The sequence below is a fragment of the Lytechinus pictus genome, chromosome 18, assembly GCF_037042905.1.
Source record: "Lytechinus pictus isolate F3 Inbred chromosome 18, Lp3.0, whole genome shotgun sequence".
NCBI classification, from domain to species: Eukaryota; Metazoa; Echinodermata; class Echinoidea; order Temnopleuroida; family Toxopneustidae; genus Lytechinus; species Lytechinus pictus.
Window position 1 is genome coordinate 18,180,684 of NC_087262.1, and position 23,243 is coordinate 18,203,926.

Genomic DNA, 23,243 nt, shown 5'->3' on the forward strand with positions numbered 1-23,243 from the left:
GACTGAAGTCACGTGTGTTCGACCGTACTTCAGAGCCACCATAGTGATGCATGTATCTAAACTGCGCATGAGCTAGCTATCAGTCTAGTGCGATGCCAGTATAGTGGAGTGTCCATTATAAAACAAAAGGGTTTGAACTATTAAAACTTACTGCAAGCCGTTTCGTCAGAGTTATCAAGACAATGAGGAATAGTATCACAAAAGAACGCAGACGCTATACACACACCGTCTGTGCACTGGAACTGATTGTCTAAACATTTATCATCTGAAATGTGAGAAGGGAAATGAAATAATTACGCTAATTTGTCAGCTATTAGGTATGACTGAATGATTGCAAATGACAGATCTTGTATATTGATAAAGATTGAATTCCCATATTTTTGTCCATTAATTTGCCATATTTACAGAATTCATGACATACATGGGATTAAATAGAGACACTCTGAAAATTAGGCATATCGTTAAGTTTAAACATCAATATAAACAAACGATTGAAATACATGTAGGGTTACTACTTGCACAGAAAAAAATTGAAGTTTAGTATGTCGACATGTAGAAAGTGGTTAAAAAGCAAAAACAATAAATCATCAAAACTTCATTAAGAAGATAATTTTTTTTCTGGCGCCTAGCTTAAAGCCTTATTGACATTAACATTTCATTCATATTCCCTTTATCTAATCATTTTTTAGAAATATATTATAAGGTCTTCGAAATTAAAAGTGAGTAGATTTACCTTCTGGGCAATTGTTCTCATCGCTGCCGTCGATGCAATCATCTTTGCCGTCACAGATGAAAACCTCACTTATGCATTCCCCAGAGAAACAATGGAATAACCCAGACCCACATCGATCGTGTTCTGTGTCTGTATATTTTGATGAAAAACATTAGTTCTTTATTTCTTAAACTTTCTCTAAACACGCATACATCTTTTATATTGTTTGGTGGTAAACGAATGTAGCATGAAAGAGAATGTTTGCAGGTGTTTGCAAGAACATGAAGAACCATTGAGGAAATCTTGGAAAAACCGGCCAAATATGGACAGGAGGCAAAGCAAAATTTACAAGTTGCACAGGAACATGCTTACACAGTTGTTTTGCTACAGTAGTGACGAAAATTGATTTCACAAGAGATGTTTATTAATGACGATCTTTAGTTTCAATTTAATCATGGTCATATACAATACTTGGCAAAATATTACTTGAGAATTATCATCATCTTCATTTTTTTTCGCCACACAATGTTTTAAAGTAATTAAGTAACAGATTTTGTTTTGTGGTATTTTCCTCACCTGGAATGTAAACAGGAAGTTGGACATCGACGGGTGAACCTGTAAAAATATATAAAATGATATTTTACACACTGAATTATCTGCTATATCACTTTTATTTTAATAAAAAGCATCAAACTTACTTGCAGGTAATCCAGAACAATAACATGTATGTATATACTTTACTTCCAAACAGGTAAACAAGACAGTTTATTTGTCGGCCACCACGGTAAAAAAGGATGAAATTCATAAAGCTGTTTATTTCTCATAAATTTGTAAATGCCTCAGGCCTGTCAAGCCCCCTCCCCATCCTCAAAAGACGTAACCTATTCTAATATAAATGTACTCCTTACATAGTTCCTACGTAGAATTTTCCTTCACTTTTCATTATCTCTCAGTATTATCTGCCTCTTATTAGGAACTTTAGATTTCACGACGTAGCCAATATTATAAAGTAGACTCTTATCTCCCCTAATGTTGCATTCCCATCCTTATTCTGCACAGGTAATCTTGCTTTTTATCTTATGCGACGAACGCATCTTGACAGAGCACTTGCAAAACACAGCAACTCCGTCAAACTTGTCACGCCGCGAATAGGGGGGGGGGGGACTTCAAACTGCTGGAGAACGGCTGTAACATTAAGTGCGACGCGGGATGGACTACCTCGCGCATGCGTAGTGAGTCCGATTTGTACCAAACCAGAAGATTCTAATTTATATCTTCTATCTATCTTCTTTTTTCATACAACGATGGCCCTTAATCGGAATGAGAGTTTCTTTAAATAAAAAAACGTGCATTACCCCCAATTCTCTCAGCAGCCCGTTCACAAATGAATTCATTGGTGTCCTTGGCTGCACACGCAACATCATGCCATAGATCAAGGGATAGGTCGGTTAGTAAGTCCGTATTGAGAACCAACTTGACACAGCCTTCTAGAGAAGCTCCATCTGGTTGTTTATCTGTTGTGCCTGTCGGTTCTTGACTGAAAAAAAAGAGTTTCTTGATTGATTGAGTGGGTGGGTGTACGAGTGATTGATTGAGTGTGTGAGTGGAAGGGTGGGTGATTGAGTGTGTGAGCGGAAGGGTGGGTGATTGAGTGTGTGAGTGAGTGAATGACTGATTAAAGTGATGGATCGATTGAAAGATTGAGTGTGTGAGTGACTGAATGGTGGATTGATTGCTTGAGTGTGTGGAAGAGTGGGTGAGTGGGTGTGTGAGTGATTGAATGGATTTATTGTTTGAATGATTGATTGTGTGAGTGAGTGGGTAGGTGTGTGAGTACGAAACTGATTGACTGATGGATTGAGTGATAGAATGATTAAATGACTTGATTGAATGAGTGGTCGAGTGAGTTTGTAGGTGGGGAGTTAGTGTTTATTATATTGAGTGGTGGAGTGAGTAATTATTATAATGAGTGGGTGAGTGATTGAGTATTTTATTCAGTTGGTGTTTGAGTGAGTGATTTTTAGTAATTTATTGAGTGGGTGGGTGGTTGATTGGTTGGTAAAAATTCAATTCATTTCGGATTTTCAATAATGAGATATACAAAATTAGGTGAAAAACACCACATAATGAGGTGTACTTAAAAGAGAAATTGCTAGATGTTTATAGCTCGTTTATTAAATAGATCCCCTTGAATAAATTGGGAGTCGACAGGGCAATTTCTCATTCTTTTGTGCTATGGAAATGTTGGTTATTTGATGCAAATTTGCAACAGAGTTTAACATTATTCTTAGGTCTATCTCTGATTGGGACACAAAGTATGAATCGAAAGTATATCATACGAATGCAAGATCCAGGGGCTCGCTTCTTCATAACAATGACAGACGGGTATGGGCCCTAATATTGGTCAAGACTGAGCATTTTTCTGGTTAAAATAATCCACATTTTCCATTGATTTTGACTGTTTGTTTTCCGGATTGATATTCGTAAACACATCACTTATTTTGACATTTTTTTCAGTATGGCACCAAGATTAATTATATAGCTTTCATGTGAAATTATGAAATGAATATGAATTAATTTTTAAATATAGAAATGCTACACGAATATGTCAAAGAAAAGCAAATGGGCGAAATGTATGCATTAAACTGAAAAAATGCACTTAAGAATGTCTACATAGTTACTCATTTATTTTCGCCCAAGCTGTATATGACATTGGAGTTCCATCCGTCCATCTGAAGACTCCATACACTTCTCTGTTTCCGAGACCTGGAAGATAAGAAAGCCAAGAAAACGGCATTGGATTATAAATAACATCCATCTGTTGATTTTTCTTTTCATATTTTGTGTATTCTCATACACATTAAGAGTGTAAATGTAAGTAAACCATACCTTTATTTTATCGTATTATGACACACTTAGTTATCAAAAAAGAGAATATTGAATTTCTATTATTTGTTTCACGCTTCTACTTATTCAAACGGTTCCATGACATTTGCTCCGGCGACAATTGCTCCGCTGCGAATTCCACACATTAATGGAATGGCCAACTTCAACCCTGGGTTTAACACTATACCCAATCCTAAACCTATATAAAATAAAACCACATTGCAACCCTAACGATAGTTCAGTCGGTAGAGCGGAGGTTTCGGATTCCTGTGACCCGGGTACGATTCCCACTTGGTGCGTTAGTGCCCTTTGGTAAGGCATTAATCCTCATTACCAGGTCCCTCGGAGAAGACCTTTAAGCTGTTTGTCCTCTGGTTGCTTGCTTACAAGCATTCATGCTTTCTTAGCATTGAGGTAAAACAAATCACCACCAAATCACCAACCCTAACCCAATATCTTAGATGAAATAAAGTCCCAGAACAATTGTCGCCGTAGCAAATGTCGTGTCACCATTCAGGTTTACTGGTATCGTAACATAACTTTTTCCTGATCATGACGATAAAGACTTAATGCCTTGAACTCCCTTGTGCAATACTTGTTTTTAATTTTTACGACTGGAAGTCTCCACAATCACAAATTATTCACAAATAGTTCCAATAACATTAAAAGACAATTGGGGCCGGTTGTGACCAGTGAAGCCAGTTGAGAATCCAGTTATCAATCTTCAATCTAAGGCTAACTAGTAACAAGTTATTAGTACGTGGTCTAGAATCGTACTTTCCCGGTGGGTGTTTTCGTAAAGCTGTTCGTAAGTTAAGAGCGACTTTAAGTACGACTGGTGATCCTTTCTTGTGGTAAAGGGTATATTGAATTGGCAATGGTTTAGCGCGTAAGAAGGGTTCACCAGTCGTTCTTAAAGTCGCTCTTAACTACGAACAGCTTTGTGAAACGGCCCCCCGGAATAGTTTACCTATATATGCATTTATTTCGGTGGAATTCAACTCGGTGGAGGATATCATAAAGTGAATAAAGGTCATCTCATCCTCGTCCCTGATGCTAACTAGATGGCCTTGCTCGTTCTTGCATTTCGCTTCTGCATCTGTCCATGTTATGTCTTCAGAGTTGCGAAACAGATTGTAACACGAACCTTGAAATATTTCCCACTCATCTTCACATCTGAAACCTGAAAATTAGAAGAAAAAAAATTGCGCCCGGTTCACAATAAAAAACAGAGGGATTTATGCTGGGAAAAACCATGAAAAATAAGTGGTAGTCAACAATTAAGATTTATTTATCTTATTTATTTCATTTATTCATTATAATGTATTTATTTGTTTATTCATTATTACTATATTATTATTATTATGGGGGCGGGAGGTTGCAAATCAAATCATGTTATTAAGCGAGAATCCTCTTTACAGACCTGATTTCACCCTCTGTGAGATATGCAATCCGTCAAAGAACTAGCATGAATTGAGAAAGCAGATGGAAAGTTGTTAAGGTAATTTTAGAAAGAGGTATAAAGCCTTTGGGTGAAGCAATGGAAATTCGAAATGAATAGGCCTTCCAAATGCTTTGAAATGCAGGAAATCGGAAAAATTAAAGATAAAATACTAAGTGCTTTCTTACTGAAACCCATTGAAACCAAACTGTATTTTTATTCCTAGATCCACTTAAGTGCTAGCATACCATTCCCACCTGGTCAACAATTACAATAGTATTTACCCAATCAGTGTTACTTACTTTCGTTATCAACAGACTTGGAGTATTCGGGCTTGAGAAGTTCTGTTCTGTACTCTGCAAGGAACCCGGTTTGCTGCCCATTATCCTGCGGGTCAGAGTGGAATGTGACAGTCATCCAGTTTCCGGATGACTCCACAACTGCAGACTTCCCTGGAACCTCGCACAAGACGGTGATTTGGTCAGTAACGGACACATTGACGTAATCGTCCTCCAGGCAGTCACCATCGGCGGAATACGCGTCGATTTCAATGAAGGACAGGATAACCCTGGTCCAAAGTCGGGTGATGATGGTCCAGGTATGGTGAACGTCGTCTGGATAGCCATTGAAGTAGTTCTGAGACATGATGATGCCACTGGAAGTTTTACATTTTGTATCTTTCTCGTCGTTGTAGCTATGGTGACAACCCGGTTTATCTTCATACAATACAAAATTTGACTGAAATTAGACCAATTTATTCTGAAAACATTGACTTGGTTAATGTTAGTTCACCACGCGATATGATCATGGGAAGGGGGAATTGAAGATGTCACCACCCCTATTTAAAGCTTGGTCCATCGTTATAAAACATGAGCTTTCTCAAATAATGTTAAAATTGCTTGATTTTTTCCCTGTGCACATGGCCATGATGCTTTGATCAAAAAGTATTCTTATCCTCAAAACTACTAAAATTGAATATTTCATTTATAGTGTAGATTCCAGAAGAAAATTTGAGTCTGTGGCATCATTCTGTTCTTTTGTTTGAGAATCACCCATGTTGAGTATGACTGTTCAGTGAAAAGAAGTAAACCTTTGAAATATAAAATCCGAATTCGATGGTAATTTCGAGTGCTATTCTTGCTTGACTTATTCTATATAAAAAAACCCATCTTGCTGTTACAGTGGAAGAATTGTAATCAATTAATGATTGACTTCATTATTCCCCTCTTATTTTTATCATAGGAAGAAGGGTTAAGTGTCATACAGACCTGTATAACCATAGGTTACTGTTACGTTGGGATAGTCGGTGCTGATGCCTGTCAGGATACGGAAATATACTGTAGAAGACGATGAGACAAACACTGGTGGGATTTCAGAGCCAAGGGGGAATTCCTTTAAATTCTCAGGTTCGTTGATTTCAAGTAGTCCACCATCTGCGATTTGTACCTCAGACTATGGCAAATGGATGTATCAAGAGGACAAAACCCGGAAAAAAACTTTATGTGATTGTTATTAATTGATAGTTAATGATTTTAAACATTCATTCTTAAGAAGATTCATATTTCTGCGAGACGTTCAAATGCTTACATTCCCGGGAGAGTCTGCATCTTTGAATGATTTTAATAATCATAACCTCCATTGATATACATGTACTAACGAAAGGTGACATTTGGAAACCTGAAAATGAGCCATTTCCATGGAAAGATTGTGCTGTATGGGTCAAGGAGCTCACCTATTTTCAGTTCTCGACCAAGGTGGCTAATGAGCATCATTACTTAATTGTTTCTCATAGTGAGATGAATAAGCATAAAATTTCAACGACCAACAAAGAATAATATGGCTAGTTTCGCATTCCCAACTTGGGAAACTCCGCAATTCTTCAACATAAGGTTTGTGTGCAATCTGCTGAAAAACTGTGGCGGAAAATGTCTCTTCAGAATATTATTTTTGTATTTCTTTGGCGTCACCTGTGCCTAGGAGGCGAAAAGCGAACTGAATTACTATGACCAGTAGGTCTCTCCTACCGATATCACCCTCTCTTCGTCAAGTAGGTCTTTTCTTCTTGCTCAAAATGATTTCAAATGATTTAAGTATATACCATAGACCTACTTAATAATACCGCTCTTTGTATTACTTTCCATACAAAAAGATACGTTACAATAATACATACCACCACTGGCAGATCCAGGGGAGGGGGTGGGGCACATCCGGCTCCTCCCCCCCCCCCCCCCCGCATTTGAGAGTCATAATCAAAATTTTTCATGTAAATATGCAATTGTTTTGCTTGTCAAATTTTCGTCCGGAAAATGTGCCCCCCTTTTGGAAAATTATGGATCCGCCCCTGCATACCACACTATACAATTGGCCCTTACATTAAACCCAAGTAATATAAAAGTGATGAACATATCGTCCTTTTCTGGGATATCAAGCTCGCAGATTGACCTAGCCGGCATCAAAGCAGTGTGTGACTTGGCAATCTCCAGGGCATTTTCAGATCTAAGCATCGTCAAGTCGCAATCATCCGTGCAATAAGGTTGTATGCAATCTGTGAAGAGACAGGAATATCAACATGGCCACTAATTGAATGTGTTATCTGTGACGTCATTAAATTGAACACCATCATTTCGATGGAGACACTTTGTAAATTCAATCCAGCCAATTCACTCTGCATCCCATCAAAGAAGAAGGAAACCAAGATAGTCTATAACAGGACCTTAATATATGCACGTATTTCATATTATTGTGAGGTTTGTGATCATTAATATTCATTTTATTATCATATGTGATCAAGTCATATTCATATCTACTCAGGTCGATTTCTGGGGAGTATATCATAAAACAAACACTCAGTGACTTCCATCGAATAATTTGCTCTATGCCAATCAGATGCAATTATTTCAGTTGTTTATAACAGAAGTCAGTGAAAATGCTTTACTAATATATTTCACGGAATGTTCCCTTGATCGCTCCTTGGCGTTGATCCTTACCTACTTTGATGCAGCCCAGAATTTCAAAACGCATAAAGTGTGGCAGCGAAGGACTCCATTCTAAGTTACCGATGGTCACTGACGTTGCAGCTAGCGGCTCCTTGATCACCACCTTACATAGTCTTTGATCACACTCAGAAATGTCCTGGCCAAAATCAACAAGACCAATGCAGGTATGTATAAAATGGGATCCATGTATGAATATATGCAAAGATTAACTTGTCAGGTGTTTAGAATTAAATCTTTGTGTCCAATGGTCACGCTTTGAAAGGATATACCCTACAATTGGACGACATTATTTTGACATATACATGTATACGGACCTTCCTCCACATGTCTCCCCAACCCTCTTCCCAAAATAATCGCAATAATTATAATAATTACGAAAATGGGATCAGATTGCAATAGTGTACGGATTATCCTGAATAAAGTATTAGAAAGGCCATTTAATCATTCATTCATATAAACACTCATATTCTTCACGTAAATCATAAAAAAATGACATTTTGTCCTTACATCATGTCGTCCAAGAAAATTCGATGTCTCATTCACGAGCATCGGACACCTGACCTCCCCCTAAAGGATGACTCAAGAGAGTCTATATTACATATATCTTCGAGTCTTAAATAGAGAAGTGTAGTATCGGAACTTACGAACTCCATCTCAGAATGATTGTCGTATTGGAAACGAAATTTCTTGAGATTCGTGTCTCCACATCTCTGGACAATGATAGCCTTGACAAGGGTCGTGGTATCGAAATCGATGCGGACAGCGAGACTGTCATCAGGTCCACCCGATGATAGCCCGTCCAGTGGGAACATATGAGCGGGAAGCATCCGAACAGTGTCCGAGGCTTCCGAGGCAATGTCTCCTCCACGGTAAATCTTGATATTGTGATCGGGCAAATAACCGGATGAGAGGCCCAGATCGAAAAAACAATCTACAAAGTAATCATTCGATGAGTTAGAAAAACTCATCGTTATTATTTCAACAGTTAAACACGAAATCAACTATACAAACTTTTCCTTTACCTCATTTTATGGCAACTTAATCTCTACCCTATAAAGCCCTTCATAGGGTCAGTGATAAACAGGAATTACTTACGGTATATTTGACCTTGGTCTTTTAGAGTACATGTAGTGCAAGTTCTACTTGTTGTGCAGAATAGTTTTGTCCATATATTTTTCTGTGGGGGGGGGGGGGCTTTACGTATCATACAGTTGTAAATATATGATAGGCCTAATATAATAATTATATGATAATAAAAACAATTAGCAATCATAAAATTAAAGATATTATGTTTGAAGTTGGATATTATCATGGAAAACGAGGAATAGGAGAGGTGTGATGAAAATGCCCTGAGGAAAGGACAGAAAGGTAAGAAATGTTGATAAATGAAAATGGGTAGAAAGAGTGTCTATTGGAAATCTGGATTTATTGAAAGTTAAGATAAAACGGGGGAGAAAATCTTGAAATGTACGATACTTACCAGTACGGCAACCGAGGATTTCAAGACGCAGAGAAAAGATCGATGCCGACCTAGTCCTAGGTTTAACCCTTATGACTTTAGTCTGGTAATATTTGACAAACAGGAGCCGGTAAACTTTCTTCGATTCCCACTTCCCTTCTATGACCTACGTATCAAGTGATCAAGTTCAAGAAAATAAAATATATTTGAATACCTTTCTTGCTGTTATAAAGTCTGTAAAATTTGAAACGGACAATTTTGAATGAACTATTGAATGCACCGTTTTCGGGCGGCCCCAGGCGCGGATCCATAGGGAAAAAAAAGAAGAGGGGAAAGAAAAGAAAAAAAAGGAGAAGAGGGGAAAGAAAGATAAAAAAGAGGAAGAGGGGGGGGGGGAGGAAGAGGGGGAAAGGAAAAGATGTTCGAACTAAAAGGGCGCCGAAATGATGTTCGAACTGGGGGCCGAATTGATGTTCGAACGGGGGGAGGGGGGGGGCGAATTGATGTTCGACGTAGAGGCGCCAAATTGATGTTGGAACTAGGGGGCGCCAAATTGATGTTGGACCTACATGTAGGGGCGCCGAATTGATATTCGAACTAGGAGGGCGCCGAAATGGTGTTCGAACTGGGGGCGCCAGATTGATACTCGAACTAGGGGGGGGGGGCCGAATCGATGTTCGAACTAGGGGGGCGCCAAATTGATACTCGAACTAGGGGGGCTCAGAATTGTTGTTGGAACTAGGGGGCGCCAAATTGATACTCGAACTATGGGGCGCCAAATTGATGTTGGACCTACATGTAGGGGCGCCGAATTGATATTCGATCTAGGAGGGCGCCAAAATGATGTTCGAAGGGATGTTAAAATGATGTTCGAACTGGGGGCGCCAAATTGATACTCGAACTAGGGGGGGGGGGCGAATCGATGTTCGAGCTAGGGGGGCGCCAAACTGATACTCAAACTAGGGAGCGCCGAATAGATATTCGAACTAGGGGGGCGCCAAATTGATACTCGAGCTGGGGGGCGAAATGATATTCGAACTAGGGAAGCCAAATCGAGTTCGAAGGGATGCCAAAATGTTCGAACTGGGGGTCGAATTGATGTTCGAACGGGGGGGGGGGCGAATTGATGATCGACCTACATGTAGGGGCGCCGAATTGATACTCGAACTAGGGGGGCGCCGAATTGATGTTCGAACTAGGGGCACCACATTGGTGTTTGAACTAGGGGGCGCCAAATTGATATTCGAACTAGGGGCACCAATTTGATGTTCCAACTGGGGGCGCCAAATTGATGTTCGACCTAGGGATGCCAAATAGATGTTGGAACTAGGGGGCGCCAAATTAGTGATGTTGGAACTAGGGGGCGCCAAATTTATACTCGAGCTAGGGGGGCCGAAATGATATTCGAACTAGGGGCGCCAAATTGATGTTGGACCTACATGTAGGGGCGCCGAATTGATATTCGAACTAGGAGGGCGCCGAAATGGTGTTCGAACTAGGGGCACCAGATTGATACTCGAACTAGGGGGGGGGGAGGGGGCCGAATCGATGTTCGAACTAGGGGGGCGCCAAATTGATACTCGAACTAGGGGGGCTCAGAATTGTTGTTGGAACTAGGGGGCGCCAAATTGATGTTGGACCTACATGTAGGGGCGCCGAATTGATATTCGATCTAGGAGGGCGCCAAAATGATGTTCGAAGGGATGTTAAAATGATGTTCGAACTGGGGGCGCCAAATTGATACTCGAACTAGGGGGGGGGGGGCGAATCGATGTTCGAGCTAGGGGGGCGCCAAACTGATACTCGAGCTGGGGGGGGGGGCGAAATGATATTCGAACTAGGGAAGCCAAATTGAGTTCGAAGGGATGCCAAAATGTTCGAACTGGGGGTCGAATTGATGTTCGAACGGGGGGGGGGCGAATTGATGATCGACCTACATGTAGGGGCGCCGCATTGATACTCGAACTAGGGGGGCGCCGAATTGATGTTCGAACTAGGGGCACCACATTGGTGTTTGAACTAGGGGGCGCCAAATTGATATTCGAACTAGGGGCACCAATTTGATGTTCCAACTGGGGGCGCCAAATTGATGTTCGACCTAGGGATGCCAAATAGATGTTCGACGTAGGGGCGCAAAATTTATGTTCGACATCGGGGGCGCCGATTGAATGTTCGAACTAGGGGCGCCAAAAATTGATGTTCGAACGAGGGGGCGCCAAATTGATGTTAGAACTAGGCGGCGCCAAAATGACGTTCGAACTTTGGGGCACCGAATTGATGTTTGAACAAGGGGGAGGGGGCGAATTAATTTTCGAACTAGATGGGGGCGCCAAATTGATGTTTGAACTGGGAGGGGCGCCAAATTGATGTTCGAACTAGGGGAGCGCTAATTTGATGTTTGACCATAAGGCGACAAATACATGTTTCAGAAGGGGGAGGGCAAAGTGATATTTCACATGGCGCCAAATTCATGTTCAACCGAGGGCGCCAAATTGACCTTGAACTTAGGGGGCTCCATGCAAATTCATGTTCGACGGGGGGCGCAACATTGCTCGTATTGCCTGTTTATAGTGAAATTTATTTCCTGCCCAAAAAGGTTACATTAATGCGGCTGATTTAAAATATCCCGTTTTTACGATAATAGACAAAAATCAATGTGCTCGAGTTAGAAGTTTGTTTGGCGAGATAGGTATCCTGTTCAGGGTCAGAAAAGGGGTTAATATCAAATTCAGCTGGCGCTACGCCAGGTGTGTATCCTCTCCATCGATCACATGTACATAAGTCCTTAAAATGTTAGTGTTTTTCAAGTCAATATACATAGGCCGATCCAGGGGGGCAAAGTTTTTGCCCCCCCCCCCCCATGGTGGCGCAAAAAAAAGGAAAGAAAAAGAAAAAAAAGACGAAGAGAAAAAGGAAAAACTTTTAGAATAGGAATAATACCTTAAAAGAGTCCTTCTTAAGTCAGTATATAAAAAAATTGAGCTCGCGCTTCGCGCTCGCATCACTGTTTAGTTATATACGCATCCCGACCTCACAGTTTTTTTTATGCGAACGAGAAGCACAAGCTGAAAATATTTTATATTCTAATCCAACAACTGAAAATGTCCTTTTCATTTCATCATTACAAAAGTTTTCAGCTAGCGCTTCGCGCTCGCATTCATTTCTTAAAGGACAAGTCCATCCCCCCAAAAAATGTTGATTTAAATAAATAAAGAAAAATCAAACAAGCATTATGCTGAAAATTTCATCAAAATCGGATGTAAAAAAAAAATTATGACATTAACAAAAAAATTGCTTATTTTTCAAAAAACAGTGATATGCACAACTCAGTGACATGCAAATGAGACAGTCGATGATGTCCCTGACTAATTCCTTTGTTTTTTATTGTTAGAATTATACAATATTTCATTTTTTACAGATTTTACAATATGGACCAACTTGATTGAACCATTTAGTATTAAACAATGCTAATTGCTCATGTTCAGGAACTTCAGGGAGGAATTAATCGTTGTTTCACACGACAACGGAGAAAAATTGAATATTTCATATACTAAAATACAAAATGAAGTAGTGAGTAAGTGATGTCATCAGTCTCCTCATTTGCATACCGACAAGGGTGTGAATATAACTGGTTTGTGAAATTAAGCGAAACTTTGAAATGTTTTAGGCCTACCTATTATCTTTGTGTATTTCATATAAGATTCTCAAAATATTCTTGTTCAGGTGTCTCGATTGTCAAAAATGAAGGCCTATGAGCTAGCGCTGTGCGCTCGCATTTTGATTGGTGAGTTCTGTATAGCTATACAGTGGCGTAACTACCAGGGGGCATGGTGGGCACGTGCCCCCCCCCCAATCGGCTGCCCCCCCCCCCCCCCAAAAAAAAAAAAAAAAAAAAAAAAAAAAAAAAAAAAAAACCGGGGAAAAGGAGAAAAAGAGGGAGAAAGGAGAAAAGAAACGTAATGGGGAAAGAAGAAATTATTGTTTATTATAATGTTATATTATATCATAATCATGTTAAATAAGAAGCATTTTTTTTCATGACTTTATGAAACAGTTTGCTCAGGGCCTATGTCTTCATTGTTCCTGGTGCTCGCATAGACTGTTTAACGAGATGTATAATCCTGTTGTACTAAAACCTCACGTTTTCGAATCAATATACACCAAATATATTTCCTCGCAATTCGAGTTATTATTGTTTTATGTAATGACATTTGCTTCTTTTTCATGACTACTTAAAGGAGAATGAAAACTTTGGAACAAGATAGCTTGTGTGAAAACAGAAAAATCTGAAAAATCAGACAAATAATGAGAAAGTTATGAGCATTTGAATATTGTGATCACTAATGCTATGGAGATCCTCAGATTAGCAATGCGACAAAGATGTGTGATGTCACTTGTGAACAACTCTCCCCATTTCTTTAGTATATAGTTCACTTAAATTGCCGCTTTTATCACATCTATCAGTAGATCATGTATTCTTTCTATAGGAGGGCATGTAATACAGATTTTTAAAGAATACATCATGGTTAAAAGTTTGTATCACTACAAGAAAAAACAGAAAAAGATATTTTGAGGGTATTTTATAGTCCATCAAAGGGAAAGTTGTTCACTTGTGACATCACACATCCTTGTCGCATTGCCAATTGGAGGATTTCCATAGCACTAGTGATTGCAATATTCAAATGCTCATAACTTTCTTATTATTAATCCGATTTTTCTCAAACTTTCTTTGTTCTTATTCTTTGATTTTTATGTTTCGACACAAGCCTACTTATTCCAAAGGTTTCATTCCCCTTTAAAGTGATTGCCCAATTTTAAGGTCTTAATATAAAACATTTCCTGTCCGTGCTAACGTTCGCATTAGTTGATTGGTGAGATGTCTGCTCTTCATGAATTCCTAAAATCAGTCCTTAAAATGTCAATTTTTCTGATCTGAATATCAAAAATTTTAGCTTGCGCTTCGCATCATTTGGTTAGTGAAATACGTAAGGACTTAGTGAATTCCTACAAACAAGCCTTAGAATGCCCCTCTTCAGGTCTGAATTTCATAAATTTCCAGCTCGCGCTCGCAGTATTTGATTAGTGAGATGAGTATGATAATCATGATTACAATGACTACAAAAAGTGCTTCATATGTTATGTAATTCTAACAAAATCAGCAAAGGATGCCACTATCATTAGATGACTATGCTGAGATATTTATACTCTTAATGGATACCTAAAATATAGTCCTTAAAATGTCCCTGTTTGGGGTCAATATATACAAAAATTTCAGCTCGCGCTTCGCGCTCGCATTGTTTGTTTAGCGAGACAGGTACGTATCACGATTACAAAAAAATTTGCTTATAATGTTCCTTTTAGGTCTGAATATCAAAAATTTTCAGCTCACGCTTCGCGCTCGCATTATTTAATCAGTGAGATACTTATCCGTTTAATGGCATTACATGTCCTTAAAATTTCTCTATTAGGTCAGCATACCTGGCAACTGAGCACGGTACGCCACTGTACCTATATATTCTATAACAAACTACTTGAATTCCCATCATTTAAAAATTTCGGATCGCGATTTGCGCTCGCGTTATTTGCTATAAATGTATCAACCCATGAATGCTGTTCATGATTACATAAAAATATAAAATATCCAGTTTTTCAGGCCTCATGCACTGTCAACAAATTTCACGCACTCATTAGGCTTATTAGATTAATAAATATGAAATAAAATTTTTTATGAATTCATAACTAAATTGTCCCTTTTTCAGAAAAATATATCGACAAGTTTTAGGAAGAGGAATGGAAGATAGGCATCATTTGTATATAATGACAAAATGTCCTTAGGCCTAAAATGTCTCGATCCTAGTTTAAAATAATAATAAAATATCAGCTCGCGCTTCGCTCGCATCATTTATTAAGTGCTTTCCACATCCACTTCACAATTCCCCTATATACACAGTGCTTTAAATATTGCTTAAATTGACCCATTTCATATCGGAATTTCAAATATTATTTCCAGCTCGCGATCCGCGCTCGCATTTTGATTTTTATGATGAAAAATTATATGTATTCAGAATGCCCAGATTCTGTCTAACTCTAAAACACGTGCACGCATGTTTATTGAGATACGCATCTTGATCTTATTAAAAACGTGCTAAAATTATCAAGTTTCAGATCAGAATATCAAACATTTTCTGCTCGCATTATTAATGTAGGAAGATACAAAAAACTACCCATCATTTTTCATGAGTGACAAAACATGAATCGAGTGTCCCGTTGGGGATTTGAAATCTAATTTTGTAGGTTGGAATATCAAAAATGTTCAGCTCGCGCTTCGCGCTCACATTATTTAATCGTTGAAATATGCATCGTCTTAATTCAAAACGTCCTTAACAGGTCCCTTTTCGACCAGGCCAGAACGCACATTAAACATTTCTGCTCGCGCTTCGCGCTCGTAGTAATTATCTAATTACATATGCATCTTGTTCAGGTTCACAAACATTGCCCAGAATGTTCAATTTTCAGGTCAAAATACATGAAATTTAATTATTTTTTTATCTCGCATAGGGCTTATGAGATTATTGCACATTAATGTTGTTTATAAAGTAAAGCTAGGAAATGACTGTTAGGACATGGGCGTTTTGCCCCCCCCCCCCCAAAAAAAAAAAATAAATAAATAAAAATAAATAAAAATCATGACCAAGAAAAAAAAGAGAGAAAAGGAAAGGGATTATGGTGAAATATAATGTTATTTTCCAAATATTATGTCAAATATATCGCGCTTCGCGTTATCATTATTTATTTAGGCCTTGTGAGATTCCTCAATGTGTTTTTAAGAATAAAATTTCGGAATTTCTTTAACTTCTACCCCCCCCCATTTTTTTTTTTTAAATCTTGGTGCCCTCTACAAAAGTTCAACAAGCCCCCCCCCCCCCCGTGCAACCCTGCTGAATAAATCACAGCTTCACCACTGATGAGGAGATTGAGTCGATTGCTTCGAGATTGCATTATTCCCAAGAGGTTATCATTGATATTATTGAAGGCTATTCTAAACAACTAGTAACGAAACTACAGCTCCCGTTCACACAATATTCTAGTAGGGCCTACTCTGGTGAAAAGTTAACCCAAATTGGGACCCCCAAAAATCGCTCGCACTTCGCGCTCCCATTGATATTACATTATATATTCATGGATTTTTTTTCAAGAACACATTAAAAAAGTGGTCTTTAATTGCCTTTTAAAAAAATGTGATTATGTAATAAGATAATTCAAAATACATTTAAGGCTTTTAAGTTACATTTAAGTTAGCCTGGCCGGGAGGGATCGAAGGGGCGCCATTTTTCGAAAAGTACACATGGGCGCCAAAAATCAGGTCAAATTTGGGCCCCCCTCCCCACGAAATCTTGGATCCGCGCCTACATTTAAAGATGTATCATGGTTGTCACTTGATCATATATTTGTTGGACTATGTGCGGCGCTCGGAAAAAGAGAGGGCAAATATGAAGTTTAAACAATAGCCACTATATAGGGTCGTCCTCCAAAGTCCTTTCCCCTGCCATGGTCAAGAAAAATATGCATAATATCACATTCAAAAATAATTTTGCTTCTATATATGAACTCAAACACTTGTTCCGACTTTGTGGGGAAAGTGCTTTAAAGGGCAAATCGGTAGAAAGAAAGCTCGCATGATCGTCACAGGTTTCTAATCATTGTAAAGGCGTTTTTTTTTTTTTGGTCACACGTTCGTTTTTTCTATGCATGATTTCTCAAACTGTCATGTTTCAGTCTCGTTGCTCTCGATTCTCGTCTTATTCAAACAAACAAATTATAAAGGAAAACGTCCCCGCGTGTCCTATCTAAATTTATGTAATTAATGATTCTTTGGTATTGAAAATGGAAAATATTTTATTACATGATTGCTAAGAAAGCATGAATGTTTTTAAGCAAGCAACCAAAGGACCGATGGCTTAAGTAATGCGGATTTAAATGCCTTACCAAAGAGCACTAGCGCACCAATTGGGAACTGAATCCTGGTCATCGGAACACGAGACCCCCGCTCTACCGACTGAGCTATCGCGTTAACCATGTTAACATGATTCTTTTAAATATTGAAACAGATAAGTTAATATGAATTTTTTCAACAAACCTTATTTTCATCACTGGGAGGAAATTCAAATGTGAAAGAGTCTACCCAGTTGCCGATGCTGTCAGGACCACTTTGAACGACCACACCGGTTACATAAGACATTGTCTTGAGTCGAACCTGTAGAAGAGACGAATCGTAACTGCAATGTGTTACAGTATTTTAGTCCTACACTAGACCCACACAGCAAAAAAAAATAAAATAAAAACGACTAATGTTGCTACTCTTTTGAAAATACGAAATATGTTGAAAGAGATCCAATAATTACTGAACTAAAAAAATGGAGACAAATTATTTCAAGTTTATTTTTCATGGGAACGAGCCCCCTTCCCGTTGTCCGAAAATAATGTCACTCGTGAATTCTTTTTCTGAAAGATGACTAACCCACTTTTTAAAAATGAGAACCTATTTCGGGGAATGTCAGGAGGTTTTTTTTTTTTTTTTTTGGGGGGGGGGGGGGTATGAGGATATTTTGTGTCCCTATTCATCCAAATAAAATCCTAGATCCACCCATGAATGGTATTACCGTGAGCTCTGGTGCTGGATCGTTCGGTTCTGGAACCCATGCTGAGGGGCCATTAAGCCTGGCGTGAGTTGCGGCGTGGTGTTGGTCAATCAGGGTAGAAGAATACAGACTATCATCGGGAATCCAACCCCCTTCTAACCCTAATGGGCTAAGGCAATGACCTATATCAAGTGTAGAGTGGAAAAAACCGACCTTGTTTGATAATGTGATATATTTCAATAATCTACAAGGTTGACACGTTCAGTCACCTTTTCCAATTCGTTATGTAAATATTAATAACATTAATATATATATATATATATATATATATATATATATATATATATATATATTTGAGCTTCTTCGCCAATATATTACTCACTGAAGCACCCACGCAATGTTTAGGTCCTTGCTCATCACAATTATATATATATATATATATATATATATATATATATATAATATATATATATATATTTATAAATATACTTTTCATCGGTTACTCGTTGTTTAAGAACACCTCAATGGAGGTAAGTCTTTAAGAAACTAAATATTATCCATTTTTGTTTGATAGTGTGATGGGGCGGTAGAATTGTAGCAAATGTATTTTTTGATAATCCACTGATAATTGATGATTCCTGTTGAGATTCATTAACATACCTTCTCCAAACATAGGCTGAACTTTGATTTTGAAACCCGCACCGACGCCTTCCGAATTCGTTTCGAAGCGTATTCGAGCTTCAGTAGACCAAAGGACGAAGTCAGACGGCATGTCAACTCCTGTGAAAATCGCTGGGATACTGTCCTCAGCACCCGGGAGAGCGCCCTCTACGGTAAGAGTGTCTCCATCATCTATGAGATGAAACTCAATGAAATGCACCATTACACCATATCCCGATGGCACCCCTACTTTCCATTCAACGTATGCCTCGTTCTCATAATGGAGAGGGTAATACGGCGACATAAGCAGCTTAGACCCATCACTGGCCAGGACAATTTTATCTAAAGTAGGAGGGGAAGGGGTGGAGATTTTAAACGAACATCTTGAGATCGAATTCCACTTGAAAACTCAATTACATTATCATATTACCGATTCTCAATAGTAAAGATACTGATAAAGGTAACTTTAAAACGATAGTAGAGAAATAGTTGACCTTGTAGTATCTGTATTTATGAAAAATAACCACTGATAGAATTAATGAATACACTAGGCTCATGAATGCATGTAGTAATGACGATGGTCTAATTAGGTAAGGTAGTCGCAATAGTCACAGATGTCATCACAAAAAATGGCGTTATGGTGATATGGTGCAGACATTTACACTTCGGGTAGTCAATAACCAATCTATCTGAATTTCGATATCATGATACCTAATAGTACAATTTTAAAGAATCAAATGAGACCATTCGTATGTATTTGTTTAAAATGAATAGGATTCTAAAGATATTAAACAGCCCTATTGGAATATCGAGCAAAGGAAGAGAAAGAAAACGACTATTATTGATCTTCGAATCGTGGGACATTTCGTGGGAAAGGATGACCATTCAAATAACAATGCTCTAGTTATCATTGTCCACTCACCAATCTCGGCGGTGATATTAAATACAAATCTCCCATTTTTTGCAAGTTGGAAGCTTTCTAATTTAATCCACATGTACTGTTTGGTGATTTGAAGATCATCAAGCGCCGTCAATTGTTCGTCAATTTTCGATTCGCCGCCGGAAAACACTTCGTATACACTCGAAAAGGGAGCGGTTCCATTTCCGATGCTTAACTTATCCAGACCCTCAGCAATTTGAAAGTCTTTGAAGTTAACATTGAAATGGTATAGTGGAGGAACGCGAAAGATCCATGTCATGATACTAGAATGGGGATATTCTCCTGGGTGATTTGGTGATTTCAATATCGTTTCATTATGTGGTGAAACCGGTATGACATCTCCTGGTAAAAGGTCGCCAGTAGGGTAGTCTTGATCTGAAGGGGGATACAAACATAGTATTATTTTTGTTAAGTGTCATTGGGTAAAAAATATCAAATGACCAAAGCAGGTTTTTGTTTGCCCCATTATTCTTTTATCTGTCATTGTTGCAATGGATAAATAAAGAGATAATAGAAATATGAATATTCTCATTCATGAATTACCGACTGATTTAAATAAAATCAGATGGGATATCCAACAATGACACATAAAAAAATAATATACCTACCATCTTTCTCCACCACACTAAGCTCCACCTCAATAATGTTGTCCTCGCCTTTGTTGTATCCATAGAAACCAATGAAAACTCGTGATAGATTGATGATGACGTCATCTAGAGGGAGTGGCCCGGAAGTATCACTTTGGCACGTTCCTGAAGAGACGGCATACCTGTACTGCTCGTATCGTAGGTAAGTCCAACCATCAGCGATCATGAAAAAATTTAGATTAACACTGTAAACAAATGATAATTAGGAAAAAAATGTCATAATTAAAAATCACTTATATCTGTGTCATTTTTAATACAGAATTAACACAATTAACAAAATATGTATACGATTAGGTTAGGTGTGTATTTGAGAAGCTTGTTTCGAAAAGGTGTTAGGTCCATTTTTCATTAAATTTAAGTTATTTGTCCACAATCTATACAAGAAAATCTAATCTCTACAAGAAAAAGCAAAGGAAAAGTTGAAATTCCCATGAAAAATCATTTAAAAAAGGGCCAAGAAAATGTACTTAATTTCTAAAAGTGGATAGGTCCATGTTAGTTTATTTCCTAAAGGGGTTAGATCTACTTTTAGCCATCTCATAATTGATAAAAGAGGATTAATCCCTTTTGGATATAATCATTTCGTGTCTAGATGAAGAGACTGTGGTATTATGCGGTGTTCTGGTTTTTTTTAATGAGGTACTAGGAGCCCAAGGGCACTATCATTACAAGGTCGACAACCGTGTACTTAAACAACTTACTCCATTTCCAGTTTCAGAAATTTTAGACGGATGTTTGTTCCAGGAGGCGCGCCAAAGGTCCAAGTCGCGGTGTACACATTGGAGATCGGTTCTGCAGACCCATCGTAGGAGAAGTTATATGGGATCCCTGGTGTCAGGGTGATGCTAGCTAAAAATAAATAAATAAAATAAAATAAAATAAAAATAAATCGTCATTTTCAATCGATTGGCGTTATATGTTATTCAAGCAGGCGCGTAGCCAGGGGGGCGATCGCCCCCCCCCCCAAAAAAAAAAAACGCTCCCAAAAAGAAAAAAAAAAGAAGAGGAAAAGGAGAAAAAGAAAAAGCGAAAGGAGAAGAGGGAAGAAAGGTATAGCTTTTGTTGTTTATTCCTTCTTTTTTGGTCAAAAGAATAACAACCTAAACGAGACGTTCTCTTCATGCTATAAATTTTCTTCCGCGCTCCGCGCGGGAAAAATATCAAAATTGCCATTCCCTTTTGTTTCCCCCACACCTTTTTTCTACTCCGTTTTCCCCTTCCCGGCCGTGGGAATTGTATATTCTCGCCAGAAATTATAAAGTATACATGGGTGTAAAAACTATGAAAAGTATTTTTTTTTTTTGCATTGATACAAAATTTTGACTCTTCTGTTCGGAGCGGGTACACATTACCGTCACTCCCGAGTCCCCAAATGCTTTTTTCTTCCGCTTTTCAGCAAGTAATTTTTGGCAAAGTGTCTGCTCAAAGGGGGAGGAAATAAATTCGTGCCATGCTAGTTGCAATAGTATGTACGACATTAAACGTTATTCTATATCGCTGCACAGCCATCTCCTGTCTTGTTTTGCGTCATTGATTTGAAATTTTTAATATCACTGAACTTTCTTAATAAAAAAGGAGGCGCTTAACATGAGCGATTTTTTTTCTTCCAAAATAAATCACAGAGGTTTCCGTGCTTCGCGAGCATGGGAAAGGAAAAGTCCCTCTTCTAGCTTGCATCACCCCTTTTACATTTTGAGCTCGTTTTTCTTCTTAATTGAGCTACATATAATATAAGAAATATCCAAATTAGAACAGGTTAAAGTTTCAGATAAATTCCTAAAAATCAAAGCTTCAACGCCATTCGCGGGAAGGAATAGGGCCTATTTTCTTCTGTAGAAACCCATTTCTATTCTGTTTTGCGACTTGAGTTAACGAAATTTAATGTGGATAAACTTTTTACACTCAAATCTGATGTGACCAAGATAGGCATAATGGTATAATGTCTGTTCTCTATTTTATAAAATGTTTTAAGCTTCGCACGGAAAGAGGAATTGTTACAAACTCTCCAATCTTTTCCCATTTTGGGGGGTGCTCATAATTTCTTTCGAAAACAATTTTTTAATCACAGCAAATCAATATTCGAGTTGATAAGGGTACTAGAGACGCAAGAGACGCCTTCTTTTGATTTGAATTTGATGAGATATAAAAAACTTCGCGCTCCGCGGGGGGGGGGGGGGACTCCCCCCTCCCTGCACCCTCCCCCCTAGGGAGCGCGCTCTGTAAGTGTTGGCACGTTTCGCGCGCACTTGGCACTTACCGCCCCCTCCAAAATTAAATCCTGGCTACGCGGTTGTATTCAAGAGATATTTAAGAAGAGTAGAAATAAAACTACTAGCAGTTTTTTTGTTTTATATAGCCAAAATAATTTGAAATATTGGTCTAATTCATTTAGAATGCATTGACCCTTTGCCAATTATTTTATACATTTCGAATTTTACAATCATGTTCATGTTGATAATAATGATAATATAGGATTTGGATAGCGCTCTTATCCACGTTGTAAGGTGCACAAGGCGCTCCGATTTCGGTGCTCACAGCTCTTTGAGAAATCACTTCCTGCCGGTAACCATTTGCCTCACCTGGGTTGAGTGCAGCACAATGTTGGTAAATTTCTTGCTGAAGGAAAGCACGCCATGGCTTAGAATCGAACATTATGTTGCATTATACTTTCAGTTACTGTTTTTTGATGGTCGAGGAAGTCAAAATCAACATCATCATCATCGTCGTCATCGTCGTATTTCATCATGGTTATCTATGTAATTGCACCTGTTCTACTGTTCTTGTTTTGAAGTTAAAATATTAATCATTCTTTTTCATCCATTCTGCTCATTCAATATGATTATGTATTCAATATATTTTGTTT

General features: G+C 38.4%; 1 protein-coding gene across 1 annotated transcript in view; it reads right to left on the reverse strand.

Moving 5' to 3' along the window:
- Positions 1-19,129, reverse strand: part of LOC129282168 (uncharacterized) — a 38,203-nt gene extending 19,074 nt beyond the window's left edge. The window contains exons 1-15 of the mRNA XM_064113027.1: positions 18,794-19,129; positions 18,155-18,315; positions 17,632-17,748; positions 9,516-9,660; positions 8,680-8,966; positions 8,027-8,171; positions 7,412-7,584; positions 6,308-6,491; positions 5,342-5,755; positions 4,569-4,781; positions 3,394-3,478; positions 2,068-2,249; positions 1,289-1,327; positions 734-862; positions 152-265 (exon numbers count right to left, since the gene is read on the reverse strand). Of these exons, the coding sequence (XP_063969097.1) occupies positions 152-265; positions 734-862; positions 1,289-1,327; positions 2,068-2,249; positions 3,394-3,478; positions 4,569-4,781; positions 5,342-5,755; positions 6,308-6,491; positions 7,412-7,584; positions 8,027-8,171; positions 8,680-8,966; positions 9,516-9,660; positions 17,632-17,748; positions 18,155-18,315; positions 18,794-19,097 (2,692 nt within the window). The 5' untranslated portion in view covers positions 19,098-19,129. The remainder of the gene's footprint in view (positions 1-151; positions 266-733; positions 863-1,288; positions 1,328-2,067; positions 2,250-3,393; positions 3,479-4,568; positions 4,782-5,341; positions 5,756-6,307; positions 6,492-7,411; positions 7,585-8,026; positions 8,172-8,679; positions 8,967-9,515; positions 9,661-17,631; positions 17,749-18,154; positions 18,316-18,793) is intronic.
- Between the last annotated feature and the right edge of the window lie 4,114 nt (positions 19,130-23,243).